Source organism: Heteronotia binoei, chromosome 14 (assembly GCF_032191835.1).
Source record: "Heteronotia binoei isolate CCM8104 ecotype False Entrance Well chromosome 14, APGP_CSIRO_Hbin_v1, whole genome shotgun sequence".
NCBI classification, from domain to species: domain Eukaryota; kingdom Metazoa; phylum Chordata; class Lepidosauria; order Squamata; family Gekkonidae; genus Heteronotia; species Heteronotia binoei.
Genome location: NC_083236.1, coordinates 23401510 through 23423076, shown reverse-complemented (window position 1 = coordinate 23423076; position 21567 = coordinate 23401510). Strand labels below are relative to the sequence as shown.

Below are 21567 nucleotides of genomic sequence, written 5' to 3'. Positions count from 1 at the left end.
CTCCACGCCGGAAAATGGCGGCGGCCGCCTGGACCAGCAGGTCTCTGGCCCCGCGGCTGCCCCGCAGGCTCCCGCCCTGGTTACGCGCTGGCGGCGCTGCGGGCTACGCGGTCGCGCTGAGGGGCGGCGCGGGGGGTCTCCCAGGTAGGCTGCCTGGGCCCTGCGTCCTGATAGGCCGCGTGCCCCCCCCCCCCTCCGTCTCCCGGGAATCAGCGTGCTTTGGTGGCGGGTGCCTGCTTGCTCGCGAGTCGGTACCGCGGGGCTGGCTTGGAGGGGGGGGGCTACCGCCGAGTACACACAAGGCCCAGCTTCGCAAGTTGCAGACTGCACGTGCATGGTGGTGGGGCCACGGGGACCCCCATTCCATGGGTCTAGGTGGGAGCGGCGTGCCTTGTCGCCCTTTGTCTGCTGGGGAGAGGACTCAGGATAGCAAGGGCCATAGGAGGTATCACCTACTAGAACCTGCGGTTTTTCGAAATGGAGGCAGCCATCCGAGTACATTTTTGCAGCCTTCAGTTTATGGCAGGGGTGGCCAAACTGCGGCTCAGGACACATGTGGCTCTTTCACACATGCGGTGTGGCTCTCGAAGCGCCCACCGCCCCATCAGCTGACTTAGAAAGAGCATTTATCTCTTTAAATTATGCAAACCTGGCAGCTTGGAGAATGCATTTAAAGTTGCTCTTTTCCATCTCTCCCTCCCACCACCATCTGTTTCCCTCCCTCTTGTGGCTTTCAAACGTCTGATGTTCATTCTATGTGGCTCTTACGTTAAGCAAGTTTGGCCACCCTTGGTTTATGGTAACCGGCTTTCTGCTTAGTGTAGAGCAGGCTCTGATGCTGTGCAAGGCAGGCCCTGTTTGGTTTATTTTATTTTGAAGCCCACCATTCTCACTGAGAGGTAAGGCTAACCAAACAGTGAATCCAAATGAAGCACCAGCATTTAGACATGGCAAGTTAAACGATGCAGGAATTATATAGTGGGAGCATTCTTCCATCCAGAGTGGGTGTCTGCAGTCCCTTTCCCTTTATTAATGCACCTTCCTGAACTGTGCTGTCATAGTACAGCCCTGTTACCTTTATTTAAAAAGGTTTCCTGAACATTTCAGTTTTCCATAGTTTAGGGAATGCCCAGGAGAGTAGGTGTGCCCCCAAGCTCCTTAGGCATCCTTGCAGTCTTGCAAAACTATGGATGTGTGACCACTCCAGGAGTGTTTCTATCTCATTCCAGTCTGCAGCAGACGGAGATGGTAGAATGGGGTGCATGCAACACTTCAGTCTTTGGGGGTGAGAGTTACATATTTAATGTGTCCTTAGCTAAGCCTTCTCTTGTGACCAGTAGCCAAATAACTGTAAACATTTGAGCTATATATGAATCGGACCATGCAATGGGAGCAGAAATGTAGGTTTTGTGATATTTTAACAAGTGTTTCTACTAATTTGTCTAGAACAGCTGTTAGGTTAACTGGCCATTAGGCTAATTTCCTGGATATTCTCAGGACACACACTCCTCTCTTTAAAATTGGTGCTATATTTGTGACTTTCTAGTGGGTAATGAAGATATTTTTAGCAACAAGTTATGTTCAGCGGTTACACATTTTTGTCTCTTGGGTATATTGCCATCCATATTCAGATAATTGGCAATTTTCAATTGATCCTACAGTTTCTTCTCTCATTGCCTTTGACTCATTTTTTTCAGGCACCATTCCGAAAGCAAGAGGTCCACTGTAGCATTCTGCCCCACATTTTTCATAGAGAAAACAGCTTCAGGGATTTCGTTGAGCTGTCTCTGACATCTCTCCTCTTCCTTAAGTTGTCTTTTTATCTTAGTCATCAAAGTCTCAATTGCTTCTCTCTCTGTTTTCCTGTTTCTGGTATATTTAAAGAAATGTTTATTGCTAGTCTTAAGGTTCACAGCAGCCTGTTCATCAGACTCTGTGATTTCTGTAAATATCTAAAATGATCTAAATATTTAAAAATTGAGGTGCCAGTGTTTAACCATCCCTGGAAGCCATGCCATCTGCCCTGGATTCTCTGCTGCATCATATGTTGTGGAGACTGGAGGGGCAAATGTTTTGCACATACTCTGAAACACTTGAAGATGGATTGAGCCAAGTTGAGCCCACCTTTGGTGGTTTTGATCCTGGTGTGCATCCATAAGGTGATCCATAAGGTATGCCTAGTTAAGACTGTCACTACCCCATCCCTCAGAGTACCACTCCTGCATAGCTGTGCCTGCTAACATGGATGACACCAGAAATCAACTAGATAGGGAGTGTTGCACCTGCTTTATCTAGTACTATTTTTTTTCTGTATTCTAATATTTTAAAATGTTTTTACATTACAGGTACATCAGTACAGAGGGGAAGACCAAATGGAAGACTAAACGGAAGACAAAAGAGAGAGGTGAGAAGTTAAAGAGGTGTGGCATATACAAAGTCTGAGTCTAGTGGCGCCTTTAAGACCAGCAAGTTTAATTCTGGGTACAAGCTTTTGTGTGCGTGCACACTTCTTGAGATGTATTTGTATACATGCTTATACCCAGAATTAAACTTCGTTGGTCTTAAAGTTGCCACTGGATTCAAACTTTGTTCAGATCAACGTGGCTACCCACCTGAATCTTCAGTATATATCTATTCTTACTGTGTATGTTTTACTTTACATATCTATACTGAAGAGAAATCGGTTTTGAGCATGTTTAACTGTTACTGTTCTCGGGCAGGGAATCCTACAAATTATACCTCTGAAAGAGCTAGAAAACCCTAAACAAAAATTCTTGATACCCTTACAGCACTACAGTTCTTAGCGTTCATTGTGCATCAGCATATACTCCTTCATTCACAAAAACGTCTTAGTAACTGTAAACTGATTTTAAACTGTTTAAATTTGTAGCATAGTTGTGTCTCTAGTTGGATTACAGCTAGATATACAACAGCAATTTGCCTGAGCCTGAAGTACCCGGCCATCCTATAACTCTGTCCATAGCCAGTGGTGTGATGGCAGTGTCAGGGTAGCATATCAAAACTGCCCTGGCCTGATGGTCGAGACTAGCCAGATCTTTTCAGATTTCAGAAGCTCAGCAGGGTTGGACGGGAGACCACCATGGAATTCCAGGGTTGCTGCACAAATGCAGGCAACAGCAAATCACTTCTTTTCATCTCTTGCCTTGAAAAACTTGTGAAGTCACCATAAGCTGGCTGCAACTTGACAGCACTTTCTGTCACCAGCATGTCAACATGTGCTGAAACCAAGTAAATCAATGCAAAGGGTTCAACAAGTTGGCACCAGGCAGGGTATGGCTCTTGCTTTGATGTTCAGTGCTAGGAATGTGTAGCACTGCAGTACTTTAGTTACCTATGACATGTCAAGAGCACAAAGGTAGTCTTTGGATAATTTGAATAAAAAGGCTTATTTTATTATTGGAATAAAATGAAAAGAAGAGTGATGTATGTAATTTTGAGGGGAGGGTGAGAGACAGTAGTTGGCCCAAGGCCATACTGCAGGAATTTGAACCCATCGAATTCCAAGACCTGCTTCCACTAGAGCATTGCATTGGTCGGAATTCTTATGGGTGGGTTTATGTTTGAAGTTCCTGAAAGTCCATCTAGCTATTGAAGCTGGTGGGTTACCTTCTCCAGCAGACTGAGTTTTATGAGTAGTATCCCTCAGCGTATTGAATATATAGATCCACCATCAAGCCTTGATTTCTTCCTCTGCAACTTTTGTTAGCCTGGACCTCCCAGGACTGAGAAGATGGAGGTTGATCAGGACTGGACCAGCGTTTACCCAGCCACAGCTGCTTTTAAACCTTCTTCAGTGCCCCTCCCCATTCGGATGGGCTACCCAGTGAAAAGAGGAGTACCTCCTGTGAAAGAAGGCAACTTGGAACTTATAAAGGTAAGACTAAATATTGGTTTCTTAAAATGACATTGTTGCAGATGTGTGGTATTCAATTTTCTACACCACATTGATATTTATAGGTTCCCAAAGCAGCTGTTATATATAAAATATATTCAGCTCAGTTCAAAATTAAAATTCCTGCTGGTTAGAACTTTGTTGACTCCCTGCTTTCTGGGTGTCTGGTGGTAACAAAAGAGTAGTTGCAAAGAGAAAAACTAGATCAAAGCAATCTTCGCCATCTGACTCCTCAGGATGCTTTCCTTGCAATTTGCTGAGAAAACCACTTGTGCTCATTGTGATTTGGATCCTGCATTATTTTCTGTGCAAATTCAGGGACCAGTGTAATAGTCTATGCTAGGATGAATTTCCATTGGTGTGGCCTGAAAACATGGAAAAGGTGTTAGGGAACAAGTTGTCTACCACCAGTTTCAGTGACCTTTGTCAGTGTTGGGAAGACCGGGTGAGTTATTCAACCCGAAGGATAAATTAATATTGAAGGAGTGGGCAGTCCTAGGATGTCATGAGAACACAAGTTAAGAAAGTCTTCGCTGAACCAGGGTGGTTTGGCAACTGCCAGCTAGCTAATAACCCCTTCTGTGGCAAGATACTTCCAAGTGTGTTGGCCCCTCAACCTGATACATTCCTGGATGAACTTGAATATCTTCTCAGTCGAGGTTCCAACCTGGATTTGGTACTGAAACTGCCTTTGCTGCACTGGTGGACCTTGTGTGCTTGGAGAGAGGTGCATCAATGTGATTATTGATTCTTCTGAACTTTTCAGTGTCATTTGATACAATCAGCAATGGTAGCCTTAGTCTAGACCAGTGGTTCTCAACCTTTTGGGCACCAGGGACTGGTTTTGTGGAAGACAGTTTTTCCACAGACCAGTGGTGGGGTATGCTTGGTTTTTTGCTGCCCCAGGCAGCCCCCCCCCGTCCCTGCCCCCCGTGGGGGTCTTTAAATGGTAAGTGAAGGTTGCTGCCATGATGCTCCTTCCACCCACTCGGGGCCTGGGCAGATGAAAGAGGTGGTGCTTCGGAGCTGAGCTGCGCTGCCTCTTTAGTCCGCCCAGATTTCAGGCGGGTGAAAGGGGTGGTGAGGCTGCTTTGCCTCCTTTGGCAAAAAGTTTGGCAGGGCTGCTCTGCCTCACTCCACGGCCCGGTTGCTAAGAGGCCATGGACCGGTTCCGGTCCATGGACCGGGGTTGGAGACCCCTGGCTAGACTATCTGGAATGGGAATTAGTGACTCTGCAATTTTGTGGATTCCCCTTCTATCTGACAGATTAGTTTCAGAAGATTGCTCTGAGAGACTGCTCCCCTTTTCTCTTCCATTTATACTATCTACTACGCCAAGGGTCCCCAAACATTTTGAGCTTGCGAGCACTTTTGGTACTCTGACAAATGGCTGCTCTAGCAGTGAGGATTCTTGTACTTCTTGTGGTAGCTGCTGCCAAAGCAACATTTTTAAAATCTGCACAGCCAATCGGAAGCCTTGCTGGGCACAAGCCCCAGTTGATCCCCATCACTTTTTGAAACACTTTGTAGGCACCAAAAAAGGTGTCGGTGGGAAGCATGGCACTAACAGGCATACTGTGCTGGGCATCCCTGCTCTATGCTATTTAGCATCTATATGAAACCACTGGAAGAGGGTTTCTAGGAATTCAGAGTGAGATGCCATGAGGTCACACTTAAAGAAGCCTTCTGTAAATCAGAATGATTTTGGCAGCTGCTAGCTAGTTGCATGCAACCTGTTTTGAGACAAGATATTCCCAAGAGTGTTGGCTTTTAACTTCACACATTCCTGAATTAAGCTGATTGTCTTTTCAGTTCTGTTTCTCCTTTTCATCAGATCTAGTTGAGACCACAGATGTTCTGAATGAGTGTATAATGTGCAGAATGTGTTTGTGTTAAGTGCAGTCAAGTCTCTTATGGTGACTAATAAGCCAAAGCTCAGTCCAGGTGATACCAAAGTGCTATTAGTTGGTGATGTAGTTGAATGGGAATTCAGTCTGTTCTGTATGGCTTTTTATTAGACCTAGAGCCAGTGGTGGACATCCAAGTGTGTATGGCACAAAACAACGGTAACTAGCTTCAGCTGCAGTTTCTTTCAAATCACAATTATTAATTGTTTAGTATCACCCAGCATCAGCTGCTGTGTTAAATAGGGCTGCTTATGAGCATTACTGCAAGGCTGTGAACTTCTACAGACAGGAGGAAAAATACTTTCCTAGTACTTAAAAATGTAATTGGCTGTGTTTGTTTCAAGGCACAATTCATAGCTCTGGTGTTGATCTATAAAGCCGTAAATGATCTGAGATTTAGGTTCTGAATGACAGCAGTTCTTGAATCATTCATAAAAATCTGCCCAGTTCTTAAAACCTACAAAAAGCCTGCTCTGAGACATCCACCTTCAAGTATTAAGTGGTTGAATCTTTTCACTAGTGCACCTTGCATGTGAAACTCCTGTCCTCATGACTACTAAACTGGCATTTAAATTGATGGCATTTAAGTGATATTCGTTTGCCTGGACATTTAATAGCATTAAGAGTGGCTGACTAAATATTGCTGCAGTTTTTAAATACATGTTAATTTTGTCTCTGTTTATTGGGTAGCCATCTTTTTAAAACTGATGTTTGTGTTTTAACCTGCAGTGATACAGCAGCATAGAACTATCCTAAATTCTGTTCTCTGTCATTATTCAGATTCCTATATATAATGTCTATACATAATTCTTTCAGATCCCCAATTTCTTGCATCTAACACCAATTGCCATCAGGAAACACTGTGCTGCTCTTAAAGGTGAGTCTCATATTTTGTGTCCGGTTTTGGTGTAAAATAAAGAAGTGCATGTAAAGAAAAACCTGAAATTGACAGGTGAAGCTGCAGTTTTTATTTCTGTTAAAGGTGCTCAGTGAATCAAAAGAATTTATAAGGAGTTAATAATTTAGCAGCTATTAAAAGCCTAATGGGGACAGGTTAAGAAGTATCTATATCAGAACTTTTGTAAGATTTCTGGTGCCTATTTCAGTCATTCATTGTTTTAAACCTGTGATATTATTTTTAATCTGGGTCCCAGTAGCCTGTGAGAACAGGTGGGCTCATGAATTGTGAAAGCAAATAAGGAAATGTAATGTGGGCCTGACTTCATGCGTGGGAGTCAACATCTCTGTGTTTCAATCCAGTACTGTTTGTGAATGATGCAGTTATGTGTATTTTGTTTGTGGTACCCGTCTGGGAATTGCCTCTGCTATGTCCACATTCAGAAGCACATGATTGTGCCACTGCAGCTTTATGTGGAGGTAGTATGGAAATCATGCCCATATTCAGGACACTACCAGTTTTGCAGCTGTGTACCTAATGTTAAGATTGAGAGATAGGATTGTGATTTTGCTCATGTACTTGTGAGTATAGATATCACCCTGCAGCGTAACAGACTCCCTGAGCTGACAGAGGTGGTCTTGGGGTTGGTGTTGAGGACTCCTGTACTAGTTGCCCTGGGAGACTTCAAGCTTCATACTGAAGCGGACTTGTCAGGATGGCTCAGGATTCCATGGCCTCCATGTCAACCCTGGGCCTATCTCAGGTAATACCTGGTCCTGCGCATTATGCTGGTCACACTCTTGCTCTGCTATTTTGTTCAGGACAGGAGGAAACGTGATCTAATTGTGGAGGAATTGATGACCATTCCTTTGTCATAGACAGACTGCTGTTTGGTTGGGTTGGGGGAGTATTTTAAAATGGTCCAACCCCCGAGCCTGATGCTTTCTGATGACTCTAGGGGATTTCCTTTTGATAGGTTCCCCTGTTGATGCCCTGGTTGACCTCTAGAATTAGGAAAGGACCTGGGTGGGTTAACATGGTCTCTCCCTATACCTTATCTCTAGAGCCCAGGTAGCTCCTTGGTTGCCAAAGGGTTGTGGATGATAAAAATGTAAAGAAGACAGCTAGAGCAACAGTGGAGGAAGACTTGGGGTAAATCTGATAAGGCACGGGCAAAAGCTCATTCCATAGCAGTGAGGGCAGCAAAGAAACAACACTTTTCTGCCATTGTTGTATCCGCACACAGTGTGGTCAGCTAAAGCTTTTCCAGGTGGTCAGAGGTCTATCGGGATCTGGCCCACTGGAACAAGTGCAGCTAGGTACAGTGTTCCCTCTAAGCTGAGTTAGCGTGAGCTAGCTCACATATTTTTAGCCTCCAGCTCACACATTTTTGTCTTAGCTCAGGAAGGATGACCCCCAAAGCGCAATAATTTATGCAGCAGCTCACAACTTTCATGCCAATAGTTCACAAAGTAGAATTTTTGCTCACAAGACTCTGCAGCTTAGAGAGAACATTGGTTGGGTACCAGATCTCCAGAAGTCACTTCCCAAGGAGATTTGTCTGTCCCCTGCTTTTGCCCTCTTCTGCCAGCAGTTGAAGACTTTTTATTGTGCTGGATGTTGCCTCATTCCTGTCTGATTTCTTAGTAGTTTTTATGTCTTTTTATGTCATTTAGTTCTGCTTTAGTAATGTGTTGGAATGTTAAATGGTTTTACTATTTATGTTTTAATTTGTTAGCCACCTTGGTGACCCTTCTGTGGGCAGGAAGGTGGGATATAAATGTAAATATAATAAATATAGTCATAAAAAGGGCTTGAGAAGCTGGCAAAGTTTCGGTAAGCATCTCCTCCTTTACCCATTCCAATCTGGTTAACCAATTCTTCAGAGGTTTTCAAGCCTCCAGTCAGAAATGTGCCACCCTATCATAAGAAATGTGAATCGCTCTTTGAGCAGTGTTCATGCCCCAGATCTACAAAGGACAGTTAAAAGAAGAATGTACAAAACTAGCTTTCAGGATTCTAACAACCCCCCCTCTCCAGTGAATCACATGGAGATTTCCTACATGCCCTGGCTTGGTGTAGGATTTGGGTAACTGTGCCTTGTTTGTGTTGCCCTGATAAGCTATCATTGAAACCATTCTGGGATACAGGTAAAAGATGTGGAAGAGACTTCATGTTCTATGGCCAACGGGAGCAGAGCCAGCGCTACCATTAGGCAGCTGTAGGCGGCTGCCGGGAGCACAGAGCTGGATAAAGGGCACCAGGGTGCCGGTTTGGGCCCTCCCTTGCTTCTGAGGGTGCCGGTTTGGGCCCTCCCTTGCTTCTGAGCGGATGGCAATAGTCCGCTCAGAAGCAGCAGTGAGGCTCCCAGTCTCCATGTACGCACTGCCACTGCTTGCCGTTGTTCTGCCTCCGCGTCACAGACGCAAGAGGCAAAGCAGCAACGGCACATATGTGGAGACCGGGAGCCTCACCCTTGCCAGTGCTGGTGGCGGGGCAGCAACTGCACTGCTGCTTGCAGCCTCACTCAGCCCCCCCCCCCCCATGGAGGGCGCATCTGTGCGGGCGGCCTGGGGTGGCAAAACCCCCAGCACTGTCCCTGATCGGGATCCTTAGAGGGAATGGTAAAGGCATATGGGGTGAGCTATAAGGATTTGTTCATTCATTTGCTATGTACTTTTTCAGTCTGGTTTTGTGCCTCTTACAATCAGCACTTTTAAAGGTAATTTTTGCCTTTATTTCATGGAAAAGGAGTGAAACTGGTATTATTAAACACAGTTCTGTTGGCTGGCTTAACAGTGGATAATGTGTTATGAAATGAAATGTTGACTCTTCAGACTTCTGCACGGAGTGGCCAGCTGCCCTGGACAACGATGAGAAATGTAGGCAGCATTTTCCCATAGAAATTGAAACAACAGACTACATTTCAGCAGGCCCATCTGTTCGTAACCCTAAAGCAAGAGTGGTGACTTTAAGAGTAAGTAAACTGTCCCCTCCCCATCCCAACATTGGGTTCTTAGAGGTTGATTGTGGAACTTGTTGCTTCTAAAAGGTCATAGAAAACATTTGCCAGTACAAAAAAGAGAGCCAGTTTGGTATAGTGACTTAAGTGCACAGACTCTTATCTAGGAGAGCTGGGTTTGATTCCCCACTCCTCCATGTGAAGCCAGCTGAGTGACCTTGGGTCAGTCACAGTTCTCTCAGAGCTCTCTCATCCCCACCTACCTCACAGGGTGTCTGTTATGGGGAGGGAGAGGGAAAGGAGAGGCAAACCTCTCTGAGACTCTAAGTGAAGGGCAGGGTACAAATCCAGTCTCTAATTCTGAAAAGGCAACCAGTTCTGTAGTAAGAGCAGCCTAATAAGCATCCAGTAATTTTTAGCGTAAGCAGCAACCACTTTGAGTACCTTTATACCTGAGAAGTGATATAACTTATTTTAAATAAGTACATTTCAAGTAGCATTTAAAGTTCTATGCTTTGAGTGGTATCACATGCACTGAAGTAAAATTGAGTGGAACTGGCTTCCGGCGTTCACACTTGCAGGGTGCCTGTTCAAACAGGGCAGAAGTTTTGGTAGGGAACATGGAACAAAAATTTAGTCTGTGATTACAAGGATTCCACTCTATTATTTTGGGTTTAATGAGTTTTTGGGTGGTTTATAATTGTTTTAACTTTTGTGGAATAACTTAACTTAGTGCAGTTCTGTCAGTGTCTTTTACAACTTTCAGCATAAGCGAAAAAAAGATCCCTGGGCCTTTCCAATATAGAGTTGACTTTGGGGAGAAAAATGGAGGTGATAGGGTAAAGAATGAGAGAAGCTTGGAGCAAACTAAGAATGGCCGCAAGTAGCATTTATTTTTAGCATTTATAAAATGCATTTTTAGCATTCAAGGCACTTTGCATTCTCAGTAATCCTTAAAATAACAGAGGGAAATGGATCACATTCATCTTCATGTCCAGGTTGAGATAATATCTTGCATCTCAAATGGTCAATCCTAGAAACATTATTCCCTTCTGTAGATACAACAGCTCATTCCTCTCTTTTCAGGATGGTCATCTGTAAAGGCTGCATGTTGTGAGGTGTCCTGGGTGTTGATTATTAAAAAATGAAATAGCCAGCCATCTGGCCTCTCCTAGCACTGATGATCAGATGAGATTTGATTGATAATCCTGTCCTGTGGCAGCATCCTTTTAATTCCCTGACAACCTAATCTGCTGGGAGGAGTGGGACAGAGAGAGCTTTGAAGGTGAAAAGCAGATGGCATCAAGGCTGCTGTTGGCTGGGAACTCTGGTCTCATTCTCACTAAGGTGGTAAACAGCAGGTTTGCATGATGGAATGTTTTTTCAGTACAAAAATAATTCCTTCTGCCAATAAATCTAAATTTTGGGGGGAAGAAGCCTTCCAGCCTAGATTTCTCCCTAGCACACTCCTTTTCTAGGTGAAGGGATTTTTTCCCCCCTGAAAAGGAGCAGTCAATCATGTGGCCTCTCAAAGTGGTAGAGTCCAGAGTCTCAGATACTGACTTACCACCTCGGTGAGTACTAGGATTAAGGCATTGACCAGAGGAGATCCATGGTGTGCAACTAAGTCCATTACAGAATTACTAAACAACAAATAAAGCCACACACCCCTACATTTTGAAGTGATACTGTCCAGAACTTAACCGCTTTCTAAGATCTTATTGCAGTATAGCAGAATCCGATTGCCCATAGACACTTCTTTGAGCCTTGAATGTTTCTTGCTGTTAACCCCTTGCTTCAAGACAGTTTCTGCAATCTGCAGCTCCAAATCTGTTTTGGGTCACAAAATCAATTTAGTTTGTTTATTTGCTGCTTAGGATTTCTGCCTAACTCTTGGTTTCTATTAATTTTGTTAAATCTTTTTACGTTTTGCCCTGTTGGGCAAGGAAGGGTGGGCTAGAAATTCTATTAAATAAATAAAATAAGATAAATTTCTTCCAAAATCTTTCCCTGTTCATCTTTTTCTCCATTATATAAATAGTGTTGCTTTCCTCATTAAGATTCTGTAGTGGCATTGTAGCGGCATTGTTCCCAGCTCCTCCCATTGCTTAAGTGTCATTGAATGAATGAGAAAGAAGATGTTGCAGAAGTACTTTAACATTGGGTTGGTACTAGAGGCTGGTAACCCTGGAAGAAACATAGGAAGGATTACTCCTGAGGAAGTCCATTGACAAAATGAGCCTACATCCGGGTGCTCATAGGAATTTTTTTTGTAATATGGGAATGTGAGAATTGGACCTCTGTTATAATATGAAGTATAAAAAGATATGGAGGTTTTAAATGGTTTTATTAAACATTGTTAGTCAGCATATCACAGTAGTTGTTTCTTTTGTTGCTTGTCTCATTAACTGTGATTCCCTTTTTTGTTTATTATCCTGCTCATTTTGAGGGGGCTGCCGGACAATGCCCAGTCTCATGCTCTGCAACAGCACAGAATTCCAATTCTGAGAGTTTCAACTTTGATTTTAAAAAAAGAAAAGTTTTGAGACTTTATGGCTTTGAAGATGTACCAAATACATTGTGGAGGGAGTGCTAAATGTTCTTGTGCGCAGAGCTCTCTAGACATCAGCTGAACTTTTGCTCACTCACCCTTGTATGCTCAGTTGTTCCATTTAGCCCACCCATTGTCTCCTGCCATTGCACATGGTGTCGTCAAAAACTGCAGTCTTCCTGGCTTCTGCGTCTGAGGAATACTCTTCTTTCTTTCCTCACATCACAAAATCCAGCTGTGTGAACAGCTACGTGCACTTCCACACAATCATTCTTTGGTCTTCTCTGGAAGAAACGGTCGTAACTTCTGTACAAGGTGCTGAACTTGCTGTGAGACTGATTAAGCACTGAATACAAGTTTTACACTTTGAGGTCCACCCTTCTTTTTTTCTTTCCCAGGTAAAGCTTTCAAGTCTCAACTTGGATGACCATGCAAAAAAGAAGTTCATTAAACTTGTAGGGGAGAGATACTGCAAGGGCACAGATACCCTGACCATTACAACAGACAGGTATCGTAACATGAGAAAATGATCTAATGTGGGCCCTACATACGTAAGCAAGTCAAGACCTTTTCCAGTATCCATTTCTGTCCCACTAAGCAGCTGATAGGATTTAAAGACCATTGGGCAGTGTTGCAGACAGTGGCTGTGACCTGGCAAACCTTAATTGGTCTTTGTTCCCCCACTGTCTGGACAAGGAATGCAAGTAGGCGATGTTGACCCTACTAGGCTCAAAAATGGAGACGGGGGATTGTGAAGGACCCTAAAGGGCAATGCTTCTTCAACTTATTCAGTCTAATGTGAATTTGACTACTGACTTTTTAAAAACCCTGATAAAATACTGGAAAGAATACCACCTTGACTGTGTTTTTCTTGCCTCTCAGGTGCCCCTTAAGAAGGCAAAACTATGACCACGGAGCATACCTTCTGACAGTGCTGTTCCACGAATCATGGGTAAGAATCAATGCATGAGAACTGAAAGCAAGGCTGGATAAAGTTGTGCTTAGGCATCACTCCGAAGTCATAGCTTACATTTAAGGAGGGGAGGAAATCCACTGAACACCTGTACTGACTGGGTCAAGGCTACTGTTTTGCATAGCTGGATTCATTATTTATTTTGAAGATTTGTACTTTGTCTTTGAAACAAATGATCATGAAGGTGGCTTACAAGCAACAGTTTCCGCCATGTTCTTTCTGCCCGAACCTAGATAGCCCAGGCTAGCCCAGTCTCATCAGAAGCTAAGCAGGGCCAGGGAAGTCCAGGGTTGCTATGCAGAGGCAGGCAATGGCAAACCACCTGGGAACATCTCTTGCCTTTAAAACCCCACTGGGTTGCCATAAGTCAGCTGTGAGTCAGTGGGAGGGGGAGTTCTTTCTGGTGGGGTGCACACTGGCTGCAGCCTCTGCAGTCTGTAACTGATGAGCACTAATGATGCGAGATGGCTACTGAAATGCTCTTCATCTTTCCCAGACATTGTGAGCGGAAAGCTTGGCATGACTCCATCATACCTCAGAGCTGTTTTGGAAAGTTCACTTGCTAGTATAGATCTCTCACTGCTTACCATGGAGATGGTGGAACTGCTGAACTTCCACAGCCATGAATGGGAAGCATTAAGGCTTCCAGCTGGGTGAGAACAAATAGTGCCCATTAACATGGGACTTATTTGTGCTTCTCTCTGCATGGTACACAGACATAGCTGTGGCAGGTGACAGGCCTGATAGTGTAGTATAGTGACTAATCTCCAGCTCAATATCTCCAGTTCAAATTTTGTCACTCTCCAAACCCACTGGGTGCTCCTAGGGAAGCTAATACCTCTTGTTGCAACCTCCTGTCTTCAGTATTGGGGGAAGGGTGTCTTATCAGTGCTGAGTATTCAGAACCCTCAAAAGCACCATATGAAAGCTAAAATTGCACAACACACTCGCTCTCTGTTCACTGACCTTCAGTGTAACATGTTACATGGTGGTTTTAAAGAACGGGCTTTCTTTTTCATAGCTGTTCCTGGAGATTCTTTATCAGCTTTCCTGGCATCAATAAAGCTTAGAGAGGTAAATCTACATTATGAGGGCCTGGAGTACAAGACTGGCAAGAGCATGTAAAAATAAATGGAAAGGCAATATAGGAAAAGTGGGGGAGGAAGGACCTCTTTGTCTACAGTCCAGCGCTGTTAGCATCAGACTGACGCCAATGAATACAAAACAAAGTCCAATATAAACATTGGTTAGTGCAGATAGTATCCAGTAACTTGAGCTTTTCCTCAGCCTTGAATGCAATTTCTCAGGCACCGTTATCAAGTCTTGTATTCTTTTATTTCCCATATTTGTATCCTGTCCTTCCTTTGAGAAGGCATACCAGGGAACTGTTTTATCTGTTACAATCCTGCAATATGTGTTAGGCTAAGATAGCTGATGAACCTGGGCTCAATTTCCTAGCAACCCGGGGAGGGTTTTGAAACTTTTGGCCCAGAGCCTTCTGGCCCAAGTCCAGCACTCCAGTCAATCACATCCCATTACTTTGCACCTCGTCATCTTGATTTCTTTTTCTCCCTCCTATGTCAAGAGAATTGCCAATATTGGAGTCATCAGAAGCTCTTGTCTGCTAGCACAGACCATACCAAGGGTTTGGTTGCACTGGCTTCGAGAAACCTGGTGTCTCCAAGGTAGTGCAGTGTAACTGACAGAGGATTTCCATGTCCTGATCCAAGCACCAGGTGGTTACCATAGTGCAAAACAGGGGTCTCTGCTACGAAAGACTCCTCACCACCAATGAGTGACCTTGCTGAAATGACGTTCCTGTTCTTCTTGGCATGTGTGCATGGAGAGGCAGGTGGCATGCTTCCATGCTTTGCACATTCACGCTAAGAGCATTTCTACATTGCTGGTGCAGCAGTTTCCTTGAGACATTGATTCTGAGTGTTCTGGAAGCTGGGCTTTTGGGCCCATGAATTCCAGATGAGTGCGTCTGTCCTTGGCTCTAGCATTACTCCGTGATGGAAGACTTGGCCATACGATATTGCTTGCGAGTGCTCGGTGTGTATTGAATACACACAAGTCTCGTGCCCTTTTATTACCTTTCAACTTCCACATGAATACTTAATCACCTCCTCTGTTGTAATTGTCTTTGATTTCAATGAAAAATTCATGACTTGCCATGACACACTGGATTTTTTTTTCCATGATCGGGGTGATCCCTCAGGCAAAAGCTTAGTTTGATACATTACTGGCGGCTCGAAACAAGTTATGTATTCTTAATCTTGGTGTGATTTAAATGAAAGGGAGGAAATCACTCTTTGATGATGGTGCCAAAATTCTCATGTTGGTAACAGAATAGGGTTAGGAGTTGGTGTGATGCAGCAAATGATGTTGGGTAAGGGCAGAGGGGCCACGTTCGTCTCTTGACTCATCCATTAAGCTCAGTGGGATGGGATTGGGATGGGTCAGGAGGACTAATGATCACTGTGGTTGTCAACTGGGCCTTGGGCTGTGGTTCTCAAGTGTCAAGAGCCAGTTTGGTGTAGAGGTTAAGTGTGCAGACTCTTATCTGGGAGAACCAGGTTTGAGTCCCTACTCCTCCACTTGCACCTGCTAACATGGCCTTGGGTCAGCCATAGCTCTGGCAGAGGTTGTCCTTGAAAGGGCAGCTGCTGTGAGAGCCCTCTCCAGCCCCACCCACCTCACAGGGTGTCTGTTGTGGGGGAGGAAGGTAAAGGAGATTGTGAGCCGCTCTGAGACTCTTAGGAGTAGAGGGCGGGATATACATCCAATATCATCATCATCCTCTCCATCCAAATCAACCCTCCCTGCACATGAAATGATTGTGTTTCAGTAAGAAAGATAGGCTCAAACTCTTCCTTCTGACACGCCTGGTTTTCCTATGTGGAGCTTTTTTTCTGTTTTTGCATGGAGGAGTATACAGATAGGTGAGTGGAATGGCATTCTAGTTGTATCTGAAGAAGTGAGCAGTGACGCCTGAAAGCTCCTCCCCTGCTACAAATTTTGTTAGTCTTGAAGGTGCTACCAGGTTCTTGTTCTTTTCAACTGCTCCAGACAGACTAACATGGCTACCAATTTTTTTTTTTTACTGTATAATCGTCGTGAGAGTGCCATTCTGTTTATAGCACCAGCATAGTATAGTGGCTAGACTGGCTGGCAGATGAAGATCTGAAATAGCCAATGTTCCAATCCCCATTCTCCCATAGAAGCTGGGTCAATCGTATTCTCTCATCCTTATCTTATATTACTCACAGATTCCCTTACCTACTTTGGCAACAGATCTACCCATAATTCTTTTTTTTTTTTAATGGAAAAGGCCGCAGATGCTAATGTGACAGCCAAATAAAGTAACACTGATTTTTTTTTTAACTGAATCAGCGGTTTGTTATTCTTTTTGTCATTTGGCCTTTCTCCAAGGAGCCCAGAGGGATATAGATGGGGTCGCCCCTATTTTAACCTCGCTATAATCTTGAGATAAACTAGGTTGAATTAGTAAGTAAACCCCATAGCTGGGGCCTAAGCCCTAGACCCGTGTTTAAGTGCACTCAGTCCTGTTGCTGCGAACCAAACTAGGTAGCAGTGGGGAATTCACCGAAGTGTTAGCGTGACTTCTGATTTGTGTATATTCTTCCGTTGGGGGGGAGGGGTGTAGGTGTTGGTTTTCAGGCTCTAGCATTGAGGTTCTCAGTGTGCTGAAGTCTGAAAACATGAAGCCTTGCTGCCACCCAGTGGCAAGGCATACATCTTTTCAGTTTGCAGAAGTTAACATGGTTTTCATGAGAGAAGGGTGTGTGCAGAAGAGCAGAGACATTCTGATAATGGTTAGATACATGTTCATCCTGTAAAATAGCATACGGATAGGTGGATAACAAGATTGTCTGTGTATATAAGTACAGGTGAATAGTGCACAGAGGGAGCAATGACTTCTTAGCGGTGTTTCAGCTCTTAACTGGTAACTGGCAATCATGCAGGGACTTAGAGCGCATTCCCACTACACTAAATAATGCATTTTGCAACTGGATTTTTGGCAGAAATCTAATTGCAAAATGCATTATTCAGTGTAGTGTGAACGCACCCTCAGTTCACTATTTAGGGGGGTGTTTTGGGGGGATTGTTCTGTTGTTTGGCTTTAATAACAAATGAGAACGTGGGCATGCTTAATTCTTGTTTAATTGTGAGAGCACAGCTCCCTAGACCATGTGTCACCAGGGTGGTGCCAGTGGAGGCCTCTTTTCCTGATGCCCAGCATAAATTTTAGGAAGTGGGTAGGCAGTGGGGCTTTTGGTAGCAAGGTTTGCAATTGGCTTTGGAGATTTGATTGACTATACAGATTTTTCTAAATGTTGGTTTGGCAGCAGTTTCCACCACTGCACAAGTCTGTGTGACTTTACCGTGTAAGCTGTGACAGCCAGGCTCACAGCAGCGATGCTCTGGAGCCTCTAAATTGTATTGTACTTTCTTTCCTACCACCCCCTCTCCAAAAAATATACTTGCTTCCAGGGGTCATTTTGTAGAAAAATAGGGGGTGGAGCTCGTTAGCATAACGCATTAGGCCTTGCTCACCTGGGGCTCACCTTGGCCGCCCCCCCCCCCAAACAGTCAAAAGGCCAGCAAGCCACCTGCTGCCCAAAATCGCATAAGTGGAGAAAGGGTGGCGCAGGCTTCTCCAGCGGTTAATGAGGGCTGCTGGGTGTGTGGCAAAGCTCCTGGTGGCTGGCTGGCTGCCTGCTCTCCTAATCCAGGGATTGTTATGCAGCTGCACCTTCTATTCAATGGACAAGGTAGGTAGGGGAGGGGGAACCCTCAGAAAGGTTCAGGAGCTCCTGCTGAATTGAAGGCCTGCTTGCTTCTGAGCGCCATTGTTCAAACCCCCTGTGAGAATTTTTCTGAACTCTTAAGATTTGACAAACTTTATAATATTTTCCTCCCACAGAAAATGGGAAAATAACCAAAACATATAAAGCAGACAGATGGAAATCTTCATCATGCCCCTGTGGCCACATAGGAGAAAGTGGTTTAAAAAGTATGATGGGAGTGAGGTTTTATTATGACAATTATAATTCAAGAAGCTTTTTAAGGTAGATGCTGAACTGATAATTTAGTACACCTTCCGGTGATGACAGGGGTGTGTGGCATATGCAAATGAGTTGCACTAATGAGCTCCAGCACCTCTTTTTCTATTAAATGACCCCTGGTGGCAGCCATTTTGTGGCTGGCTCCACCTCTTGTGGCAGCTGTTTTCTGGCAACCATTTTGGGGCTACACCCTTCACACTCAAAATTCCAGTGATGCCCACAGGTAGGGATGTGCAAAAAAAAAAAAAATTCAGATTGACACGGATTCGGAAGTATACGGGGGAGAAAAATTCGGATTCCCCGTATACTCCTGAATACCGCATTCGGAATAGCCGCATATATGGTAGATGCACGGCTATTACCGAATATACGGCCCTATTATACCCTATGGGCCATTGAAATCAATGGCAAATAGGGTATATTTGAAGCCGCATGGAGGGGAGGGGGTTTGAGATAGAGCCCCCAAATTTGCAGGGGACCTGCAGGGGACTCTCCCCTCCAAGCCCCCCAAGTCCCAAAAAGATTGGGCCAGGGGATCCCATTCCAGGGGCACCCAAAGAGGGTGCCCCTATTCCATCATTATACCCTATGGGCCATTGAAATCAATGGCAACATAGGGCATAATTAGAGGCTACTGGGGGGCAGGGGGTTTGAGGGAGAGCCCCCAAATTTGCAGGGGACCTGCAAGGGACTCTCCCCTCCAACCCCCCCAAGTCCCAAAATGATTGGGCCAGGGGGTCCCTGTCTTTGGGCTCCCCAAAAGGCCCATTGCTAACAATGATGGGGAAAGCCCAATTAGCCACTTCCTCACTGTAATTGTCGTGGGAAAAGTGGCTCTGGGGAGCAGGGGGTTTTGAGGAGAGCCCCCCAAACTGCTGTGCAGCTTCAGGGCACTGTCCCACACAAAACCCACAAGGCCAAAAAAAATTGGACCAGGGGGTCCAATTCCTGGGGCACCCAAAGCCAAACCTAACCACATCAGAGAATCTCTATAGGACCCAAATGCACTACATCCCTCTATCTACTCTATGAACCCTGCAGGGCAGGCCTGGAAGCAATATAAAACCCAGTTGCAACGTCACACAAAACACAATCTGCTCAAGGTCTGCTCTGCAGACCTGGCTGCAGCAAACCCCAGATGCCAGCTCTCCAGCCCTGCCCCAAACAACACGGGGAGACCTGGCCAACCACAACAAACCTGCTTGTTCTGGGTCTCTCACCCAGGTGCCAGCTTCCCTGCCACAGAACACACAACCTACTCTATAAAAACAAGAAAGTGACCCAGCCCACACACACCCTCACCAACCCCCACACCAACCAGAGGCAATTTAAAAAACCAAAACAAAACCAGCAGAATCACAAAAGGCCAAGTGTTAAAAAAGTGGCCTTTTCACCAACAAGAAAAGGGGGATAAAAGTGGCCTTTTAAACAATGGAAATTAGGCCAAACAGCACCCCCCCCCAAGAACCCAAAGAAAAGAGTAACAGCAGCAGCTCAACACAGGCTGCAACAAATCAAACACTGAATACTTTTAAAACAGTAAAAAATTAACTTTTAACAATACAGGAACTTTGCCACCCCCTCCCCCCAAAAAAACCCCTTCACCCTAACCCCAAGAAATCCAAGCCACCCAAATCAGGAGAAGTAAAAGGACACTGCACTTTTAAAAGTCCTCTCACTAAATTAAGATATGGGCAAATTGGCAAACCCCCCCACCCCAGGCCCCCTCCCCAAGCAGAAACCCCCAAATAAGCTACCCCACCACCACCACCACCCAAATCTGGATAAGTAAAGGGACTCTAAATCTTTAAAAAAGGTCCTTTTACCAACAATAAATAAAAACAAGAACCCCAAGAGTGTCTTACCTTGTCTTCTCTAGTCCAGGGAAGTCTGAGTGAGAGAGCTGCAGGCAGCTGGCAGCTTAAGCTAAGGGCCAGCCACTGCTGCCAGCCCTTTGCACAATCTCTCACACAAAGCAGCAATGGAGGAGTCAGCCAGGAAGGGAAGACTCCTTAAAAAGCCCTTCAAAGCATGCATTTGCAATGCATTTTGCAAATGCATGCTTTGGATTGGCTGCTGGGGCTCCTCTTCCCCCTCCCCCCCTCCCTGATCCCAGGGAGGTTAAGGGAGAGGCGGGAAGAGGCCACTAAAGGCGCCAAAGCAGCTCCTTTGAAGCTGCAGAAGCTAATTTGCCGCCTTTTGAATTGACAGCCGTGTACTTACGAATAGCTATTCGTAAGTACACGGCGAGCCTATTCGGCTGCCGTATAATGGGCGCCTATGGAAATCGGCTGCAGCCTATTCCGTTTGCAGCCGAATCAGCACTGATTCGGCTGTAAATACGGTTCGGCCGAACCGAATGCACATCCGTACCCACAGGCTCAAAAAGTTTGAGGACCCTGTCCTAGACTCAGGAGCATTCAGTAAAAATATAACTAGTTTAGACACAATATGCCTGTATACACCTTGTGTGTGTGTCCCCAAGGTGTCCACTTAATACCATTATGCCTCAGGTTCAGAAACAGGGTCTTGAGGATCTTAGTTCCCCCACCCCAGCCAGATCATGAAACTTCTTCCCAACATGAAGACTCACCCAAGTCCCAGCCTGAGTGTGTTTTAGAGGTACTGTTAAGGCATGTTTAGGATGGCTTTTTGGACATAAGATTCATTTGAGAAAGAGAGGGCAACATTCATTGAGTTTAATCAACATTGTTTTGTTCTACTGCAGGGCCTGCTACAGTTATTTTATTGGTGATTGGGTTGGGTGTTTGACTAAATAATGTAATTTCAGGTAGAGCTGTCAACCTGTGGAGATATTCCAATGAGAGAGCTATAAATTATACTTTTATGACTGTGGAAATCTCACTATTGAATTTGATTTATTAGCACCTTACCATCTAGGTGCTTAAGTTATGTTGGACACTATTTTGCTAATTCTGTGATTCTGTAATTTTACAGATTTTGTAATTATGATATTGTCTAGTCTGGATGATATTGTCTAGCCCTGTGGCGCAGAGTGGTAAAGCTGCAGTACTGCAGTCGGAGCCCTCTGCTCACAACCTGAGTTCGATTCCAGTGGAAGCTGGTTCACGTAGCCGGCTCGAGGTCGACTCAGACTTCCATCCTTCCGAGGTCGGTAAAATTAGTACCCAGCTTGCTGGGGGGGAAAGTGTAATGACTGGGGAAGGCAATGGCAAACCACCCCGTAAAAAGGTCTGCCGTCAAAACGTTGTGAAAGCAACGTCACCCCAGAGTCGGAAACGACTGGTG

At 44.9% G+C, this 21567-nt stretch overlaps 1 protein-coding gene across 1 annotated transcript in view; it reads left to right on the top strand.

Moving 5' to 3' along the window:
• The window catches only part of MRPS35 (mitochondrial ribosomal protein S35), a 23557-nt gene continuing 1990 nt past the window's right edge, over positions 1 to 21567 (top strand). Inside the window, exons 1-7 of the mRNA XM_060253679.1 lie at positions 1 to 144; positions 2346 to 2404; positions 3728 to 3895; positions 6637 to 6697; positions 9556 to 9695; positions 12630 to 12739; positions 13114 to 13183. Of these exons, the coding sequence (XP_060109662.1) occupies positions 15 to 144; positions 2346 to 2404; positions 3728 to 3895; positions 6637 to 6697; positions 9556 to 9695; positions 12630 to 12739; positions 13114 to 13183 (738 nt within the window). The 5' untranslated portion in view covers positions 1 to 14. The remainder of the gene's footprint in view (positions 145 to 2345; positions 2405 to 3727; positions 3896 to 6636; positions 6698 to 9555; positions 9696 to 12629; positions 12740 to 13113; positions 13184 to 21567) is intronic.